Source organism: Neovison vison, chromosome 11, assembly GCF_020171115.1.
Source record: "Neovison vison isolate M4711 chromosome 11, ASM_NN_V1, whole genome shotgun sequence".
Lineage (NCBI taxonomy): Eukaryota > Metazoa > Chordata > Mammalia > Carnivora > Mustelidae > Neogale > Neogale vison.
Window position 1 is genome coordinate 120,109,594 of NC_058101.1, and position 21,779 is coordinate 120,131,372.

Genomic DNA, 21,779 nt, shown 5'->3' on the forward strand with positions numbered 1-21,779 from the left:
GATCTCTAAACATAGTTATAAAGTCAGTAAAGACTTGAAGATGGGTAATATACCATTTTCCTATGGTGTGAATTTGCTTTTACTGTTCCTGCATGCCCACGAAGGTGGGACATCATACAACCTACTCTATGTTAGGCAAATGTATATCCCATTTCATCTTCCTATCGGTCCTGAAGCTCAAATAGAAGTGTTTCATTTAAGGGGAAGGAAAATGAATCCAGGCATTCTGACTCCACAGTGCCATCTGTTAGACAGATTACCTCCCAATTTTATTTCTTTAAAGACTTCGCTCAGAACTATTGGGGTGCCTGGATGGCTCAGTTGGTTGAAATCTTGCTTTTGGATCTGGCCATGATCTCAGGGTCTGGGCAGGGCATGGAGACTATTTAAGAATTCTTTGGTTTCTGCTCCCTTTGTCCCACTCCTCCCTCCCCCTTGCATGCATACAATGCTGCTAGGAGGAAGAGGAGGAGGAGAGGGAAGGAGGGAGGAAAGAGGAAGGAAGGGAAGGAAGGAAAGGGGGGGGCGAGATGAAGGAATAAATTAATTCAAAACAATTAAGAGTACCCAAATTTCAAATTCTAAGCCAAGGCAAAGAGGTGAATCTACAACATTTACTCATACACTCAGACAATATTAGAATAACTATGATAACGACACAGACACAGCAGCTATTAAATATTTACTATATGCCAGTCACTAAGGATTTCATGTACATTTTATTTAAGCCTGACAACTACTTTATAAGAAAAATTCTATTATTTCTGTTGTACAGAAAAGTAATTTTTAGTATGTATGTATTTCAGTATTTAAGTAATTTGCCTATAGTCTAAAAGCTAGTTTGAGATAATGCAAACCCAAGTCTTCCTTAATCCAAAAATCATACTCTTAACCACTACCTATAATGTCTTAAAAAGTCCCATCTAATTAGCCAAAAAAAAAACAAAAAAAAACAAGATTACAAAAAAAATTTAAAGTTTATCTTCATTCCCTTCAACAACTCCCAAGTTTTTAGTGTCCCATGGATTATATGTTCTATTACAGATTATTTACTCCTAGTTATTAATAAGTATTAACACATCAAAATTCTCAGTAATGATATTCACAGAGGAGAAACAAAATCATACCCAACAAGATAGTTCAGAAATTCTCCAAAACAGACACACCCCAGTTCTTAAATAGTACCCTATACTAATTAAGTACTATGTGTATATCTGTACAAGTATAGAAACCTGTACCCTATAGAAACTTCAACATGAGTTGTCCACACAACTACAGGAACAATATTGTTAAGATCAGCCTTTTGGGGGGTGATGGGAGTCTCTGGAGCTACCCAGGAGCCAAAGCTATTGTATCTCTTTCTCTCTTCCACTTCCTGTTTCAACCAATAAAGTCTGTTCATATCATAAAAATAAAAACATGTATAAATGGGGGCACCTGGGTGGCTCAGTTGGTTGGACGACTGCCTTCAGCTCGGGTCATGATCCTCGAGTCCCGGGATCGAGTCCCGCATCAGGCTCCCAGCTCCGTGAGGAGTCTGCTTCTCCCTCTAACCTTCTCCTCGCTCATGCTCTCTCTCACTGTCTCTCTCTCAAATAAATAAATAAAATCTTTAAAAAAAAATGTATAAATGTTGCTAAGATCAGAGGAAGGAAAGCAGCTCTTATTTGCTGAATGGGCATTGAAAGCCCATTTCCCATTATTTGCTACGGAAATAAGAAAAATTAATTCTGAATAAAAGGTATTGAAGAATATGCTACTGGACTCAGTATAGGAGACAGCATCAGCATCCAACTGCCAAGAATTCAAACTCCTTTTAAAAAAAAAAAGAATCGTAATATTTCAGAGCTGAGAAAAGCATGACTGACTGACTGACTACCCACCTCCTCATTTAATAAAACTAAGAGAGCAAAAATTTCTACACAGAAATTTTCTACAAGAAAAATGAGAATCCATGTTCCATGGTTTTGGGCGGTGGCAAACAACTTAAAAAAGTTCAGTAAACTAACATTGTGGGGTTTTCTTTAAAATGACTTAAGTGTCTGAATCATACATTTAAAGGCTTATCAGAAAACATCTCTGTATTTGGAAAGGGGCAAAAGATGAAGAAGCAAAGCAGGACCAACTTTACACAATTTCTTTTAAAGGTGTGAAAATCAGAGGTGGGCTGGCTCAATTGGAAGAGTGTGCAACTCTTGATCTCAGGATTGTTAAGTTCAAGTCCCGCGCTGGGCATAGAGCTTAATTTAAAAAAAAAAAGTTTGAAAATCAACTGCTTTTCACTTTAGCTAGATACCACTAAACACATTTCATTATAAAACCTGAAAAGATATGCCTTTTGCGTGTCTGAGTTTTCATCCATCAGATCTGCCTGCAGGGGGAACAATCATAAGGATATAGAAATGCCTGAACTCGCAGAGAGCGAACACTATCACTCACAGGGCTCAAGCAAGGTCGGGGGGCAAGCCAGCATGTGTGCCCTAAAGGATTAGCCAATCACTGCTTTGCAGGAATGTAAGACCTATGTTGCCAATGCTTAGAGAGGGAAAAAAAAAATTAAAATCCAGATTTCAATGTGACACGTACTAATTTTCAGTCCCTGGCCCTCTGAGGCTGTGGACTCTCTAAAGTTGGCTTTAGTGCTTCCTTCTCTCACAAATGGGGGAGGGGGGCTGCGTAGGAGAACCCAATACAGGGAACATGCTCACTTTGAAGACATGAGTCTCTTTTTCTATGAAGCATAGCCCCACCTCCATCAAGGACATCTTCTGTCCTCGGAGAGACCGTGAAAGGGCCGTCTGTGTGGGGAACACAGGATGGTCAGCCCCACGGCTGTACTGTACAACGGTCCCGTTTGCCACATGAGCGCCTACCAACGCCTGCTTCAGGGGCTTGGCATATGCAGCCTGACAGAGTGATCTCACCAGAAACACGAAACCAAGTAGGCAAAACAAACCACAGTGTATTTTACATGACTTGCATGGAATAAATCTGTGAACTATAGGTGAGTCATCACATAATAAAGGACTCAATTAGGTTCAGAACAACACACCAGTGTTTTGCCTCATGGTAGCAACTAGCTCACTGGAATCTTGAGAGAGTATAAGGAACATAAAGGACCCTGGTGTACCTGTTTTACTCTTTCCTGCAAGATAATTAATCTTACTAGAAAATTAAACCCAGGCTGCCAGTTGGGCATTTTCAGGGTCAATAATTCTTAAGTTACTAGGATACCAATTAATGATACCCAAGTGGCCTAGAAGAGTTAAATGCCCTTACCCAAAATGGTTGGCCCATTCCCAAAAAAGTGATTCATTCAAGGGCAAAATATTTAAAATAAGAGAATCCTCCAAGATTAACAGCAATTTTATCATATGGGAGCACTTATATAAAAATAAACCCAAAATTCACTGAAGGAAATTTGGTGTCTTATTTAATAAAGAGGAAAGCACCTACATACATGACAGATACAGAAAAATCATGACTTTCCACATTTTATAGTACATAGAACCACCTGATTAATCTCTAAACTCAATACTGAAAGTCCAGCGATTAGGAGGCTGAAGCTCTACTAAAAACACCTAATGATCGGATTAGGCTGCTTATTTTCAAATCCACACATCAGAATGCCTAGCGTGACCCAGGAAATACTTAAGATGAAAATGGTGGGGCGCCTGGGTGGCTCAGTGGGTTAAGCCGCTGCCTTCGGCTCAGGTCAGGATCTCAGGGTCCTGGGATCGAGCCCCACATCGGGCTCTCTGCTCAGCAGGGAGCCTGCTTCCTCCTCTCTCTGCCTGCCTCTGCCTACTTGTGATCTCTGTCTGTCAAATAAATAAATAAAATCTTTAAAAAAAAAAAAAAAAGATGAAAATGGTAAGTCAAACAATTTCTTTAAGAAATTGCTGGACTGGGGCGCCTGGGTGGCTCAGTGGGTTAAGCCGCTGCCTTCGGCTCAGGTCATGATCTCGGGGTCCTGGGATCAAGTCCCGCATCGGGCTCTCTGCTCAGCAGGGAGCCTGCTTCCCTCTCTCTCTCTGCCTGCCTCTCCATCTACTTGTGATTTCTCTCTGTCAAATAAATAAATAAAATCTTTAAAAAAAAAAAAAAATTGCTGAACTTAGTGCCTGCTTCCCATCCCGGTGTCCTAAATAGGAAATAGAGTCCTGCATCAAACTGTACCCCCACACACTCCGATAAACATTTGTTAACAGATTATCTTTCAGACCACAGATTCAACTGAACTAAGAACTTGAGCTCAGCACAGAACAGGAAAATTCCCGTTTTTGCTCCTGTCCTCCCTTGTGCTAAACACAAAGGATAAAGAAGCAAAGAGACACATGATTCTGCCCTCAAAATGTTTTTATCACCTGGAGAAGGACATGGAGGGTAACACCAAGAAGTCCTGAGACAGAAGTCTGGGTACCAGAAGCACGGAGGAGAAGCCATCTCTTTCAGGGTCTGGGGGGGATACAGAAGTGACAAGGAAGCACCAAGCAGGAGGGCTCTAACCAATGCATGGAGAAACAGGTAAGAATCCCATCAAGAAAGCAACTGGGGGAGGGAGAAGTTGGACAGCAGGCAATTGGAAATAATCTAGATTTTTATCTTGGACAATTAAGAGGTACTGCAGGATTTTTTTTTTTTTCTTTAAAGATTCTATTTATTTATTTGACAGACAGAGAGAGAGAGAAAGGGAACAGAAGCAGGGGAGAGGGAGAAGGGAGAAGCAGGGAGAGGGAGAAGCAGACTTCCCGTGGGTCAGACAGCCTGATGTGGGGCTTGATCCCAGGATGCTGGGATCATGACCTGAGCCGAAGGTAGACACTTAATGACTGAGCCACACCCAGACGCCCCTTGCTGAAGGATTTTAAACTAGAATGACTTGATTTGATTTTCATATAATAAAATCACACTCTTGTGCAGCAGTACAGCAGGTAGTTTAAAGAGAAGGAAAAGGGCAGAGAAAGACAGGTTAGAAAGAAGGTACTGGATGGCTCAGTTGGCTAAGCATCTGCATTCAGCTCAGATCACGATCCCGGGGTCCTGGGATCAAGCCCCTGTCAGGCTCCCTGCTCGGCAGGAAGCCTGCTTTTCTCCCTCTCCTACTCCCCCTGCTTGTGTTCCCTCTCTCACTGTCTCTCCGTCAAATAAGTGATAAATTCTTTAAAAAAAAAAAAAAAAAAGTAGTAGTAATAGTAATAGTAGTTACAGCAGTTCAAAGTCAGCTTTAATAAAAATCTGAACCAGGGGCGCATGGGTGGCTCAGTGGGTTAAAGCCTCTGCCTCCGGCTCGGGTCATGATCTCAGGGTCCTGGGATCGAGTCCCGCATCGGGCTCTCTGCTCAGCGGGGAGCCTGCTTCCTCCTCTCTCTCTGCCTGCCTCTCTGCCTACTTGTAATCTCTCTCTCTCTGTGTCAAATAAATAAATAAATAAAATCTTTTTAAAAAATAAAATAAAAATCTGAACCAAAGATGGGACCATGAGGGGACAGAGAAAAGGAGAAGCTTTCAATGTTATTTAGCAGACCACATCCACAGGACTGGGTTGACAAGTGGATAATGCAGGGGATCCAAAGGAATGGAGACTAAAAACCAGGAAGAAGGAGAATGTTTCGTGTGGACCAAGAGGTACAGGAAACCTAACGAAATCCATCAGAGGCGCTGCATTTGAGATGCCTGTGGGGCGTCAACAAGAGTGGGATTAAGATGATCTAGAGCTGAAAAAACTTTCTGCAGTTTTAGGCTAGAAAAATCAATTTAGTGGTCATGAGCGTGCAAGCAGTTAACTCTTGTGTGCAGATAAGATCACCAGCAAAAGGCTGCAGAATGAGGAGAAAAGATGGCTGAAGGCAGAGCCTGGGGAAGAGGTGGGAAAGGCAGCCTCCAGTGGGGACTGTTAAAGCATGTGTGAAGAGGCAGGAGAAAAACCAGACAAGCGAGGGCAGTGTTTCAGGGCACAGTGGTCCACAGTGTCAGAGGCCATGCAGAGGCCAAGCAGGCCTCGCCCGCCTCAAGAGCGCTCTGTGACTCTGTCTACCAGACGTCCAGTGTAGGCAGCACCACCGGGGGCATGGGCACCTGGCAGCCTGCAATGGGTTCCGAGATTACCTGGGAGGAGAGGACGCACACAAAGTATGTTTACTTCTTCCTCAGAGCTTCGGCTAGGAAAGGAACAAGAAAGAGGTAATTAGAGTAAAACAGGAGTGAGGAAAGGCCCGATTGTAACTACAGACTCTTCGGAAAGAGGCAAGGAATGAGGGAAAGGCTTAAAGTAACCAAAAAGGGTGTGCAGGTTCAAGGGCAAGAGAAGGATCAGCTCCTTCTGTGAGATCAAAGGGAAAGAGGTAAATGGTGGATGTAAATACGGATTTGGGGGGTTAGGGAGGTCAATGTAGGAGAGAACTGAGACATCTTGTTCCTGGTGGCCTCCTTCCTTAAGGGGTAGAAACCTCAGAGAAAGCCACAAGGACGCCACGACCAAGACTGAGTTTCAGTCATCATGAATCATCTGTTCCACCCAATACGTGCATTTATCAGGCACTATCAGGAAGGCAAGGCCATGGAGAAAAGCAGAGCTCTTAATGCTTCAAATGAAAGTGTTAAACAAATGATTATTACTCCACAGAAGCCACGTTTTGTGGCAGAAAGAGGATGGGAACTAGGAGCCAAGACTCCCGGTTTCATGCCCCCAGCTCTGCCACTTAGGAGTTCAAATCATTAAACTGCTTAGAGACTCCATTCCATGGCATGTAAAATGGTGATTCATGCCACCGGCCCTAATTCACAAGGTTGCTGTGACAATCAAGAGAGAAACAAATAAACAAGTACTTTGAAATTAAAAAGGGATGGGGTGTGGGTGGCAGTGAAATACTTTCAAGTGCCTTCGTGGCGGGCAGATTTACACCAGAACTGCCAAGCTATGGAATGCGCCCCACAGGAGTTGAGTGCAAAGCCCCTGTGCTGTCAGGCAGGGCTGGGCAGCAGTGCCCCTCAGCAAACCAATTCTTGAAATGTTCTTGATAACATCACCCCTAAGCAAATGCTGTCTTAACACTTGTATATCAGATTTTTAGGGCTTTATTCAAGCTAGCATCTTAACTTGGAATTCCTGGTCCCCTTGATCTGATTTCACCTACATTTCTAAAGCGTACACCAATCACTGTTCAAAGCCTTTCTACTTGCCCAACAGCTCGTTCTGATAACCCTCTTTCTAAATTCTACCTTTTTCCTTAAAGCCCAGTTCAAATTTTAACTCTAATTGCTCCTTCTACCCACCCCCCGCTGAGCTCTTGTTACGTGACAAACGCTGTTCTAAGCATTTGACATGGACTGCCCTCAATCTAGTGGCTCCCCTGTACAGATAAATAAACTAATATCAACACGGCAAGGTCAAGTTTCCTGCCCAAGGTCTCACAGAATTGTAACCCCATGCTGAAATGCCTGCTCTCAAGCCGAATTAATTTCTCCTCTTTATTAAGCACCGGCGCTTGGATAAATTATTTATAAGGAACTGAAAAATCTCACAAACTGTCACCATTCTCAGGATGTAGGCTCATCTCCCCATCGTTCTGCTCTGCCTCTCCCCAAGCACTCTTGCTAGGCTCCTGCGTCTTCTCTCCATGTTCCTTCTCTCCGCTTTACCGCAGCCTGGAATGCACTTTTGCCAATACCCACAACTGGAAGTGCTACAAAAGTCCACCCTCAAAGAATGTACAACTTCCTCTTCTGAAAGACAGCATAATGTAGGGGTCATAGTTAAGAGTGTGGATGCAAGCCAGACTACTCAGTTCTGGATTCCAGAGCCAGCACTTAAGGCCTGGGTAAACCCGGACAAACGAATCTCTCTGTTCCCTCTGTTGAGTCTTTCGGTAAAACTGCAGTAATAACAGTGCCTACCACATGCGATAGATGCAAGGATTAAATGAGTTAATGCACAAAAAGCATTTAGAAATGTTCCCACCATAAAGGAAAAAGAACCGGGTGATCATTAGAAGACCACAATTAGCAGTTCAACACCACCTTGTTCATACGGATGATACTTTGTATTTTTTTATATTATTTAATAAATGTACTGCATCAGTGTCTTTCTCTCCCATTAGCTCCCTTTATATCTAGTGGGTGTTCAAATGCTTGTTGACTAAAAAGGCAGAAACCTAGAATGCAAACAGACCAAACTGTTTCTGACAAGAAAAGAATTCTTAACATTTTTAAACAATGTCAACATTATTTGATAATAAAAAAAAGAACTTTTTCATAAGTTAACATGTTCTCAAGTATGGAAAAAGATAGAAGTAAATTCTACAGCATCAGATTCTGTAAAAAAATAAAAATAAATTTTTTAAGTTTATTAAGAGTTTGTAAGAACTGCAGGAAACGTGAACAACATGGAATGCTTTCTTTAATTCACACAGCTCAATTCACACAGCTCAATTCAAAGCTTCAATTCCGGCCCAATATATATTTTCAGAGTTCTACTATTTGTACACTGGAACACACAAAAAACCTAAGATGATTTATCTAAGGGACAGAGCTAGAAATAGGACCTCTAATTACTTAAATACTGAGGCCTCTAGATTAAAACATTAAACCTCAAAACCCTTCAACCAAAGGATTAAGGAGATTAGAGTGGGCTTGACAAATTACCACAGGGTTAGGGGAAAAAATGCAGACAGAAAGTAGGCCAAGGTTACACAAGGAATGAAATGGAAGTTCAAGAGAAAACTAATGCTGTGTGTGCACCCTGAACCTCTAGGGGGGGAAAGGATTGTCAATCCAGTGATTTCAACAATTAAAGAAAACAGTATCAGTATAAAAATAGCTCTTATAAAGTTCTTGGAAAATGTGAACATGCAGCAAAGTTAACCTCGGAAAATAACCATTTTCAAATAGATCTTGGCAACTGGAGAAAAGAAATACAAGGCCAAAATATAAACTTGTTATGATAACAGAAACCAGGATTCTCTCTTAAAAGGAATTCTGCTTTAAACAGCTCATTAGTATTGGTCACTCCCATCAAACAATCCAAATCAAAGCTACTAACTCGGTCATCAACAGACTTCCCTTGGAATATCTGGTTTTCTGTCCCTGAAGATGATCTGTTGGCTCAAAATAAATCACAGTTCATCTGGACAAGAGCTGAAATGACTCCGGTGGCTACGTGAGAGCCTGGGAGGGCACTCGGCCTGGAAAGATGCTGAAGACTTGAATGTCTACATTTTGGCAAAGGCACAACATGAGGGACCCAGGGGGGATCCAATAACTCTCCACAAACATCTCAAGTGTGAAAACAACAAGGAGGAACAGGAATTTCTTATCCTAGTACCAAATGTACTTCTGGCATTTTGAGAAGGAATAGAACATACAACAAACAAAGAAAACAGCTCCAATTAATAGCACCCAAAAAGACTTTCAAGGTTCAACTGCAAGCTTTCTTCTTGGGCTACTATATATAATTCCATTATTCATAGTAACTAATTTCTAGCAATTTTTGAGCTTCTCAAAAATATCTTGCCTTAGGATGACTGGGTGGCTCAGTGGGTTAAGCCTCTGCCTTCGGCTCGGGTCGTGGTCTCAGGGTCCTGGGATCGAGTCCTGCGTGGAGTTCTTTGCTCAGCAGAGAGCCTGTCCCCTCCCCCCGCGCCTACTTGTGATTTCTCTGTGTGTCAAATAAATAAATAAAATCTTTAAAAAAAAAAAATCTTGCCTATATTACTCAGAATGTTTTCTTCAGAGTTGAAACTGTTTCTTCAAACTCAAAAAACTACCAGGATCAGGAAATTAAAGGCAGCAGCATGCGCACGCGCGCGTGCGCGCACACACACACACACACACACACACACTTTCTCTCTCTCTCTCTCAGGCAAAACAAAATAGTCCATAGGCCCAATCTAATGCTCAGGGCTGTTTGTAGTTTCCGCTCTAAAATTTCTGTCCGTCACTTGCTACTATTTTTTCACTTCTATATTTAGGTATTTGGGGGCTCGAGCATCGAGCCAGCCTCTAAGCAGATCAGTGAGTTACTACTCAATATTTCTCAGAGACTGGAAGTATTCTGCCCAGACACCCAGCATCATCAGGGACTTGTGCACACAGATAGCCAACCCCGCTTTGTTACCGTTTCCTTAACACAAGCATTTAAGTAGAGCAGGTCTGCCCAAGCTAACAGAGTACTAACTCCTGGAATCTAATTTAATTTGCTATGAAAGAGTTACTGTAATAAAAACATCTTTAGAAAACTGAAGAAAGCTAGATAAGCTGGACAAGGTCGTATCAGAATCTTACTCTCCCCACAAGCCTGACAATGTTGGGGACACAAGGAGGAAATAGGGGCCATGGAGAAAGAAGAGCAGACTCTTTGGAGTCTTCCTCCCTCATTCCTTCCCTGGGGCTGCTCTCTTTCAATTCAGCCTGATCTTTTTGTCTGAGGCCCACTTGGGAGACACTGGGACCACCGTGAAGAGGGCGGTCTTCTACCACACTGGGGTGGGTTTTCAGCCCTTGTCAAGTAGTTTTCCTGTCCACACTCCAGAACAAACCTCCTGAAAACCAGAGACGAAGATTCTGGAGCCTACACATACCTGCAGAACCATATCCTGGGGTGGAAGACTAGGGATTTTTATTTTCTACAACTTGTATCTTTACCTGCCTTCCCCAGGCAGTTCTGATGTGCTGCTAAGTTTCGGAATGAACGCAAAAAAATCCTCTTGGATCTGCAGTACTGAGCTTATACCCCAAGAGGACTTGTCACGGTCTCTGCACATCACGTGGCATTAGCGAGTGGCACACACTGCTCCCTCTTCCTGGAATACTGAGGCTGCCTAACCCTTAGCACATCTGCCATGGTCTGAAGGTCTATGTGCTCCCCAAATTCATGCTGAATTCCTAAATTCATGCGGACATCCCAAAGGTGATGGCAGAAAGAGGTGGCGCCTTTGGGCAGAGCCCTTGCCAATGGGATCAGTGCCTTATAAACAGAGAGGGGCACCTGGGTGGCTCAGGGGGTTAAAGCCTCTGCCTTCAGCTCAGGTCATGATCCCAGGGTCCTGGGATCGAGCCCCGCATGGGGCTCTCTGCTCAGCTGGAGGCCTGCTTCCTCCCTCTTTGCCTACTTGTGATCTCTGTCTGTCAAATAAATAAGTAAAATCTTTTTAAAAAAAGAAGAAGAAGAAGAAGAAGAAGTTCCAGAGATCCCAGCTCCGTTCACCAAGTGAGAAAACGCCAACTAGAAACTAGGAAGAAGGTCCTCTTGAGAATGTGATTGCTCCTAGTGCCTTGACCCTGGACTTCCAGCCTTCGGAACTGCCAGAAATAAATTTCTGTTGTTTATAAGCTACCCAGTCTGTGGTACTTTGTTCACAGCAGCCCAAACAGACTAAGGCAACCGCTCACTTCTGTGACTTTTACTCGCTATTTAGGTCTTGTTTGAATTCTTCTCGGAGCTCCTTCATTGTAAGCCACAGCCCCTCTTTATCCCTCTTACAAAAGATTGTGGATTCCTTCCTTTACAGTGCTTGTCCAAGTTCTTACAATTTGATCTGAGTGGCTATCTACACGATGTAGGTTCCTAACTAGACTGTCAAGGTCCAAGAGGCTCAGAACCATGTGTTTTGCCCACCGTTTTAACCCCACGCCCAGCACGAGGACTGCTAGTAGGTGCTCTGTGTATTTTAGTTCGAAGGTGCAGAGTTGATGATGTGTAAAGGGGAGAATGAACTACTGAACCTCACATCAACAGGATACGTGACACCAACACACCAAAGCTGAACTGCCTCAAGGGTTAGTTGCTCTTTTCAAGGTTTAAGATAATAAGAGAACTAATATGGAAGTAGGAAAGACTATTTGCACATATGAATGCACAGTGAGTCACTATTACACAATTTTCCACTGTGGATTAATTTGTACTGTTGGGCTGGCAGTTTATTGAAAATGGAAGGCTCAGTTTAAGAATTGCATGAGTCAAGATAGTCCAACAATGAATTCACAACTGCAGGTGACACCCAGGTTTTGAAAACGAGGTAGAAGCTTTTGGTAACAGATATCATTCCTCACTGATGCCATAAGAGGCCACAAGGAAATCAGAGATCACCAGGACTCAAAACTGGATTCATCTGGAGGGGTATGGCACAGGGCCACGTAAGGAAATAGAAGCAGTGGCAAATTCAAGTTTATAGTAAGTTCTCCAGATGCCAGTCAGTTATTTGAATAAATTAAGATAACTGTACCATTTACATGAACACCTCAAACGAAGTGGGGGGAAAAAAAAAAAAAAAAAACAGAAAGCAACCATTTCTACTACTTTATAAGCAGAGTCTCATGTTCCCAGCATGGTCTTCAGTTTGTTTCTGAAGACCCAACCCATCTTCATTGCTTCCCACCTGCTTACTGCCCCTAGCCAAGCGTAAGCTGAGCCAGAAAGGGCTTGCTTGCTTCAGGGAATTTTCAGGCAGGTCTAGTCCTAAAGCTTTAAATACCTATTACATGCAAATGTAGCCCAAACGTATCATTTCCAGTCTTAACATTTTTTTCTGAACTGGTCTACAACATGTCGCATCTACCTGGACAAATGATGACATCTCAAACTTAATATCTTATCTACTCAGACCTCTTGGTTTTCCCTCCAGACTTGTTCCGCTCAGGTCATGCCCACCTCAGCAGCAGTGACCATCCCGGCATCCAAATCCATCAAGTCCAACAATCCTTGGTGTCTCACTTTCCCTCACCTCTGGCGCACTCCCACCTCTGGTCAACCAAAGCCCTATCAGGTCCCTGCCCAAAACATCTGGAATCTGCCTGGTCCACTCCTACTATCCTACTCCAAACTGTCATCATCTCTCAAGCCCTACTGGTCTCCCTGCTTCCAACCCTGTCCCTCAAGCCGTTTCCTACCCAGAAGCCAGAATGATTTTTTTCAGAAAAGGAAGATCCATCTCTGCCCCGCTCAAGACCTTCCAGCAGTCTCCATTCGTACTTAATAAGCCCAAGTAGAAAGATCACAGAACTGAGAGCTTGAGCTCCAGCTCTGCTACTAACTGTAAATTTTGGCCAAATTCTGCGACTTCCTCCTCCCAGGCTTTAGTTACAAAATGAAAGGGCTGTACATTTAGCTACAGAAGTCTAAAATTCTAAACCCAGTACACAACTTAAAATGCCCATCTTGGCTTATTCCATTTCTGTGTCAATAAAATATCTATTTCATAAAGCTTGTATCTAATCCCCCACTCCCCATCCTGGGGCCTATGCTCAGGAACACAAGACAGACATGCCACAGTTTATCTCTCACTTTCACCTGGTATCTTTGGGTGGAAAAGAGGGATGGGGCAACTGGGTGGCTCAGCTGGCTGAGCATCCAACTCTTGGTCTCAGCTCAGGTCTTGATATCCGGGTCATGAGTTCAAGCCCTATGGAGCCTACTTTTTTTTAAAAAAAAAAAAAAAAGAGGGATGCCTAGGTGGCTCACTCAAGTCAACCATTTGCCTTTGACTCAGGTCATGATCTCAGAGTCCTGGGATCAAGCTGAGCTTCAGGCTCCCTGCTCAGTGGGAAGTCTTCTTCTTCCTCTGTCCCTCTGCCTCCCCTGCCATCACTTGTTGAGTCTCAAATAAAATTAAAAGAGGGATAGAGAGGAATCTCAGCCTTCCGCTTGGGCAGGTCCATCTTATATGGCAACTCTACTGCTAGAAAATGTCCATGTGAGATCACCGAGTCTTGGCTATACCCCTCTACCCCTTCGATGGGTCATTTCAAGCTGCTAGACATCTTCCAGTTGACACAAAACTCAAACTGACACGCCCACAGAAAAACCAAGGGCAAATTTTTGTGAGCCAGGCCTCAATGTGGTCGGATTATTGACCTTTTGGGGCCCCTGCGTGACTCAGTCAGTTAAGGATCTGCCTTCAGCTCAGGTCATGATCCCAGGGTCCTGGGACTAAGCCCCACACTGGGCTCCCTGCTCAGCAGAGAGTCCACTTCTGCCTCCCACCCCCCAACCATACTCTGTCTTTTCACTCTCTTTCTCAAATAAAAGAATAAAACCTTAAAAAAAAAAAAAAAAAAGAATATTGATGTTTTGATCATTTTTGTCCTGTAGGATTCTAGGAAAGACCAAGTTTTAACTGTTGGAATGACTTATTCCAGAAAAGAGTATCATTTTTTAGGAGAACCAACTAAAATATACAAACCACATTTGTCTCCCACAAAATGCAAGGGCAGTGTGGTGTAAAGAACTCACATGGACGTGGCTTGAGAATGAAGGAGGGCCAGGCAGTCGAGACAATTTTCCCAGTTTGGTTCATTTTTTAAAATACTGTTTCGTGGAAGCCGTAGGGAAGGGGGTGGCAGCAAAGAAACAAACCGCAAAACCCTCAAACCCAGAAAGTCAGAAAAGAAAACCTCCTCTGACTTGCCTTAGGACAAATTAAGCAAATAAAGGAAAACCACTTAGCTGTCCCCACACCCCTTCTCTCAGGGCTACCAACAGCCAACTTCCTCTATCCCCCATTCTCTAGCCTTCTTCCCCACTGTCACAGTCAGAAACAGCCCTAGATACTCCTAATATTCTGGTTCTATATCCAGAGTTTACTTGCTCGGGGGTGAACTCCCTGCTTTTTTGGAGCCCCATCTCTATGCCTTCCTTTGATTCATTAGAATATTAAAATTTGAGATCTTAATACCCCTGCTTCCTAGACTGATGCCCCCTCCACTCTGAGATCTTAGCTCTGAACTCCCCCTTCACATCGGCTGCGCGGCGCCCTCCATCTGCCCAGGGACTCCAAGGCAGTTGGTACTACAGCTGGTACTAGCATGAGAACCCTGAACAGAAAACCAGACAGAGCCATCATATTAAAATGAATGCTCGCTGCAAACACAGGCCAGACACAGAAAGGTTTACATCTACTCAATCTACTGCCAGCAGATGACCCTGTGCCAGGAAAACCCATTCTCCAATCACCAAACCTAGGGAGGATTTTGCTCATTTCAAAGATCCACTCAGAAAATACTCAAGGGCCATCTGGCATGGTCCTAGGTTTGAAATACACACTAAATCTGAGCAGCTTTGAGGCCTTAGAGAAATCTCAACTTGGCTTATCTTTCACCAAGGAAGGAAAAAGTTAACCAGGACTCTCCTCTGGAAGGTCTACTGGAAAACCGATTGGTTGACCACAGTAACTAGGTTCCCAGCTTTAAGGCTGACATCTGAAACTTTTCCCAAATACCAAGCAGTAGGACAGTTGGCACTCAGTTGTTCTAATTGTTTCTGGTGTGGAGGCTGACCTACACACTACTAGACTATCATCGCCCCTGTGGCAGGGACCAGTACTGGCTTGGCATTTCATCCCCCCCACACACACTTAAGACATATGGTCCAGCACTTGGTAAACAATGTAAACATTTGCTGATTTTTCCTAAATTTGCTTTAAACCAATTTTTAGTTGCTTTTTATTTTTTTTTTTTAAAGAAAATACGTTTAAGGAGCGCCTGGGTGGCTCAGTGGGTTAAAGCCTCTGCCTTTGGCTCAGGTCATGATCCCAGGGTTCTGGGATCGAGCCCCACATCAGGCTCTCTGTTCGGCAGAGAGCCTGCTTCCCTTCCTCTCTCTGCCTACTTGTGATCTCTGTCTGTCAAATAAATGAATAAAAATCTTTAAAAAAAGAAAATACGTTTAAATTTCCCTCTCATCGGTTTTTTAAACTGGGAAAACAGAACATACCTTATTTGACAAACAAGGCAAAGAAATTCACACTAAGTTCTTCACTGAAAAAATTATAAAGCAGGCTGACTGGCCATTATGAGGGGGGAATATCTCACTTCATTCCACTCCACCCTAATTTGCTGCCTACCTCTCCTCCCAGCACAGCACAAGTATCTCATTACGGTGAATCTTCATGACTTGAGGTTAAATGTAGAGCTCTGCCAGCTTGATCGCTTCCACCACTTGCTGTCCTCCCCCTTTCCCATTTTTCCCTCAGCCTCCACACAAGCCCCATTCTGAAGACATCCAGACTCACTCCACCTCAACAGCTGACTGTGGACAGAGCGGAACCTCTTCTAAACCAAAAGCTGACACCCCAGAGGAACAGATTTTCCTCCTTCAAGATAAGGGTTATCTTTCCTGGAGTCTGTTTGGTTTTGTTTTTAAGCCTTAAGGAATTTTTACCTTCAAGCCCCAGGTAAGGCTGCTATCTGGGTGCACACAGAAGCCTTTGAGCAATGGATATGCAAATTAGAAGGTTCATACAATAGCTGTGACTAAACCAAGGACATTACCTTAACAGATAAGCTTTCAGACAAATTCACTTCAAACATTCCACTTTGCACTACTAATCTGAATTTTGGAGTAACTATTGCTAATTTAGAATTTCACTGATAAGATGTGGGCCCTGATTCTCTTCATTCAAATACAATGCAGCCATTTACCAAAGGAGAAAGGAATTTTTTTGTTGTTGTTTAAAAAGATAAAAGTATTTTGATCACTTGAAAAAAACATTGCTGAATAGCTTTCTATATCGTCTTTGTGACTCACTTCAAAGGAGACACCCCCAGTCTAATTAGGTGGTAAATAAAAATACATTAGAACAGAACTTTAGTTTCAGATTTTCTTGTAATTTACAAGGAACACATCTTTAGAAATACTTTGCTTTCAACATTTTATTCTCTTATTCTTACTTTTTTATGCTTTGGATCTCAGAAAAAAATCAACTGGAGTTGAGGAAGTACCCCCGCCTTTTTTTTTTTGCTCTACAATGTTAAATAAGTCAGTGTTCAGGGTGGCTGGGGTGGCTCAGCCGTTAAGTGATTGCCTCTGGTTCAGGTCATGATCCCTGGGTCCTAGGATGGAGCCCCACATTGGGCTCCCTGCTCAGCGGGAAGCCTGCTTCTCCTCCCACTCCCCCTGCTTGTGTTCCCTCTCTCTGTCAAATAAATTAAAAAAAAAAAAAAAGAAAAAGAAAAAGTCAGTGTTCCCCCAAACAAGTAAAAACAAAAACAAAAACAAAAAACCATGACAGCTCAAAATCCTCCTGAACCTTTCTCATGATAAATACCATGACTTGGTTATGGGCCATACAGGTGTATACATTTTTCAAAACATAGCAAACTGTACTCTTAATCTCTATTTCACAGCATATAAATTATGGTTCAGTAAAAAAACTGAAAAACAACAACAACAAAAAACCTTCCTGAAAATCACATTTCAGTATCTGTTAGCGAAAATTCCTTTCAGACCTGAGTTCTCTGTGGGGCAACAAGATCCTAAAGCCAAAAAGGAATCTCACAACCCAAAAGCCATTGATACCCAGGAGCCCAGTTCTCCAGAAACTATCTCGAATTTTCCTTCACACTGGAATTGCCCCCCATACAAAATTCCACTCACCTCAGCTGACTGAGACGGCATCTTCAGCTTGGTGAGCTTGGCTTTGGCAGGCACTTTTAAGTCTGTTTTTTCAAAGGTCTGTTGCCGGTAGTCTTCCGGCAGTGGTTTCAGTTCAGGAGACTCACTAGGAGCCTGATCTTGACCATCCATGGGCCGGACATAAGCCGTGGGCTTCTGCTGCATTGCAACAGTTTTTGAGGGGAGGGAGGGTGGGGGGAAAGTCTGAGAAGGTGGCTGGGGAGGGGCCACGCCAAGGCTGGCAACTGCCACTAAACTGTCTTGAGCAGTCTCTTTATCGTGGGCCTTTACCACGAGGTCTTTGGGAGATTTGGCCGGGCAATAGCCTTTGCTGTTACTGTTACTGCTGTGAACCTTGCTGCTTCCTTGTGTCCTGGGAAGAGTTTGCTGGTTGGAATGTACAGGTGACAGTGGGGGAACCGGAGAAGGCAAGCAGAGTAAGGGAGCGAGCTCCCTCTCTGGAGCCAAGCCCGTCACCAGAGCACAGCGGTCTCCATCAGCTCTGCGCTCACCCTTTTTGTGATGACTGGAGCCACAGCCCTCCTGACTGAGGCGATCTTGGGTCGGGTGCTGGCTGTCTGGTGGGCCATAGCTTTTGACATGAGGATTTGACATTGGTTCCATTCTTGGCTGTGCCATCTTTGGATTGTGGCTAATGTTACCAACAGGAAGTGGTCCAGAGGCAGGAGTGTTAACAGGCTGGTGGTGGGCACTAGTGTGGAAGGAGTGGGGTGGAATGCTGCTCCCCTTCTCAGGAAATAAAGGGTATCTTGGCTTTCCCAACCTACTTTCAGAAGCATCCAAGTGATGAGGGTGGGACTTGGTACTAAGGAACTCCTTCATTTCTTCATAGTTTCCCAACATGTTCTGTATTCGACTGGATAGCTCATCACCTTTTTCTGTCTGGAAAAATATAGCAGAGTTAGATACAGGGGTGGGGGGTGGCGGAGGGCACTAAGGAAAATCAGCATTTAATAAATAATGTTACATAGTACCATTTAAAGGAAGAGGAAAAAAAAAAAAAAAACTTCAATTTAATGTGTAACCTAACTTTTAACATGCAGTTTAAACTCGGTTCCCCTATTGAGAAGTCTATTTTTTTTTTTTTTTGAGAAGTCTATTATTAAAGACAGGAGACTAACATTACAAAAGAAGATCACAAACTCTAGCAATTTGAATAACAAGATCAGAGAATATTCATAGTTGGTTTTCAAAGACAATCTAAGATAAGTTGTCTTATTTCCACATATATGGCCCTTGTTCAAACTCACTTTCATCACAGAGTTAAATATGGTGATAAACCAGGCTTTCTAGTATTCAATAAATAAATAAATAAATACCTTATAGGGCTCTCCAAAAAGGGGGATCTTTTCAGGAAAGGCCTCTTTCTCTTGGTGAGCTTCTTGGTTGCGTCTCTCCTTCTCTCTAATTCGAAGCAGGTTTCTGTCTTCATTGTACAAGCTGTTTCAGATGCCACAAAAGAATAAAAATAATGAAATGTATCAGTGTCCAAGTTTTGCTATGCATATGTGCATGTGTGAGGGAGACCAGGAGAGGTCAACAAGCAGTGATGACAAGGGTAAGGTTTTCAAGAAGGCCTAAGTCCCTCAACCCACGCCTGGATTAAAGGCTGTGACTCTCCGGCCTTGGGTCCTGGCTCCAGAAACCTAAGCATTCACTCTGTAAGACTGACTCCAGACTGACTCCAAACTTAACAGTCTTTTATAGGCAGTCGTGGAACAGAGACAAGATTAATGACATTTTTACTTTCAGCTTGCAAAATATGGGGTAGAGGTAGGAGCTTTTCATCTGACGGAGTCAGCAGGATGTGAACTTTAAGAAAGGCTGTTTTCCTGGATCAGTATTATACATTTTGGAAGATTAGAATCAAAAGGCTTATTTCATAATTAAAAGATTACCAAGCACCCAAAACAGTATTTACTTTATTCTCAGCCTATTCTACTGGGAGTGTCTTGGCATGTTAAACCCCAAAAGATAATTTTTATTTCTCCTTTCAAATGTCAAGGATGGGAAAATCCAATCTTAGATATCAGCTTTACCTACCAAGAAATCTGATAATCTGATTGCCCTACTTAAACCACATAAAAATACATCCTAAATCATCCGCCCTAGCACCAAAAGGGTTAAAAATGCATTCACTGACAAATGGCAGAGAAGGAAACCAAGGAGAGTGCAGTTTTAGCCAGCAGGTAAACCAAAGTGGGCCTGCCTCAGGTGGGCAACACAGGCCACACCCTCCTGACCCCCCACATGGGATATAGAATAATGAGAAAAGGAACTATAAACTGAATTTTTGCCCTCATACACTTGCTTCCAGGGCAGCTATTGAATCTTCTCCCCCAACATTATGTGAATAAGGAAGAAGGAAAACATTAAACCATCCTGCTAAAACTGTATGTACCTTTAGAAACTCATAGTCCTGATCTCAGACACCCTTTTTTCCTGACCTCTCTGCTCTCATGACTTCTCTTATTTCCTCTGCCAAAACCCTCTTATTGCTCTCCCTGCCTCCCCAACATCTTGTCCCTCTAAACTAGCTTTTTCATGGACATAAGCACAATCTAAGGTATGGTTCTCGTGCCACTGTCCACATTTTAAAATACCAGGCATTTGGTGGCTCTTTGTTGATGCAGAATAAACTCGAAATCCTTGCTTTGGCGCTAAAATCCCCCCAAGAATCTGGAACAGATCTACTCTAGATATTACCCCCTACTGTTTCCCTGCAGGCCTGCCCATGCATTCTAACCAGCCAGCCATGTCCATTCCCCAAATATATCCTGTTAAAAGCAGTCTTTTGCATTCCACTCCCCACCCCAGAACTCTGAACGATAACCAATTCTTCCAAGACCAGCTTGCCCATGAAATAGGATTCTCCTGCAAACCATCTCTGTACTCCGCATTCCAGACTATTCCTTACTCCTCCTTGGTATCCGGGACTTGGATGCTTTCATTCTAATCACACACATTTCCTCTGCTTCGCTCTCAACCTCACATCCCCATCCCCCGTTTTCAGCTACCAGCACACCTCCTGAGTGGTTCCCAGGATACCCACTCTAAAGGCTTCCTCAAACCCACCAAGCCTGTGCTGATGGAGGATACTGATTGCTTCTCTCTTCTCCTCACCTTTCCCCCAGAATGTGAACTCCATCAAAAGAGAACCTCTCATTTATTTCTCCCCTGATGCTAATGCATGGTACTTTACACAGAAACTAATCATTAAATACTTTCAAATTAAAAAAACAGCCACTATGCTTCAGTGTATTTTTTTAAAACTTACTTGTAATTAAATATACAAGTTAATTTTATTAAAACAGCCATTTTAAAAAGTGATGTTCCTTTTTTTTTTTTTTAAGATTTTATTTATTTATTTGATAGACAGAGATCACAAGCAGGCAGAGAGAGGCAAGCAGAGAGAGAGGAGGCAGAGAGAGAGGAGGAAGCAGGCTCCCCGCTGAGCAGAGAGCCCGATGCAGGGCTCGATCCCAGGACCCTGGGACCATGACCTGAGCCGAAAGCAGAGGCTTTAATCCACTGAGCCACCCAGGCGCCCCAAAAAGTGATTTTTCTTTATCTCCATAGCCTTAAGGTGGTAGGGAGTCTAAGCTACTCGGCTATATTCACCTAGATGTGGAAAAGAATTCCCTGCTTATTTAGACCACCACAACAAAAACTTTTCCTAAAGGATGGATATCTCGATGGCCTACTTTATAGAACTACAAAGGGAACAATTTATGTTAAAGTCAACATACTGAAAAGAGGAGAAAAAAACTAAATCAGAAACTGGCTTTGGAGTCTTCTTTAACAGAGCTTGAATCTCACGTATTTTGGACAGTCAGGTTTATCTCTGATTGAAAGAAGCACAGTGGACTTGACCACTCAGGAATTCCTTTCGGTAATTCCTCAATGGCTTTTTTTTTTTAAAGGAGGGTTGATCAGGAATTAACTTTTTTCCTTCAAACTTTGTTTGCAGAGGGGGTGGGGAGCGCAACTGTCCTGAAGGGACAAGCGTCCCTTTTCCAAAGCTCCGTGGCATGAGGACCCTGCATGGGGTGCACACAGGAGGAGAAGCAGCTTCCCCAGGGCATCTGCTTTACCATTTTTTCCCTTCCTGATTCTGCGGGTTCCAACACTAGAGTCCCGGTCCACTTCTGAATTGCTACCTTTGTCTCCAAAAAGGTAACCCCAAATGGCAAAATTCTCAGCTCCAAATTGAAAACTGGGGTGTGAACAAGCAAGGTCTCAACCATCAGGCCGCCTGGGGTAGGATTCTCCTGCAAACCATCTCTGTACTCCGCATTCCAGACTATTCCTTACTCCTCCTTGGTATCCGGGACTTGGATGCTTTCATTCTAATCACACACATTTCCTCTGC

At 43.2% G+C, this 21,779-nt stretch overlaps 1 protein-coding gene across 3 annotated transcripts in view; it reads right to left on the reverse strand.

Moving 5' to 3' along the window:
• The window catches only part of AFF1 (AF4/FMR2 family member 1), a 201,114-nt gene that overhangs the window by 68,588 nt on the left and 110,747 nt on the right, over nucleotides 1-21,779 (reverse strand). For all 3 annotated transcript variants that reach the window (XM_044224572.1, XM_044224571.1, XM_044224573.1), the window contains 2 exons: nucleotides 18,727-18,847; nucleotides 17,369-18,289 (listed from right to left, as the gene is read on the reverse strand). In XM_044224572.1, the coding sequence (XP_044080507.1) occupies nucleotides 17,369-18,289; nucleotides 18,727-18,847 (1,042 nt within the window). The remainder of the gene's footprint in view (nucleotides 1-17,368; nucleotides 18,290-18,726; nucleotides 18,848-21,779) is intronic.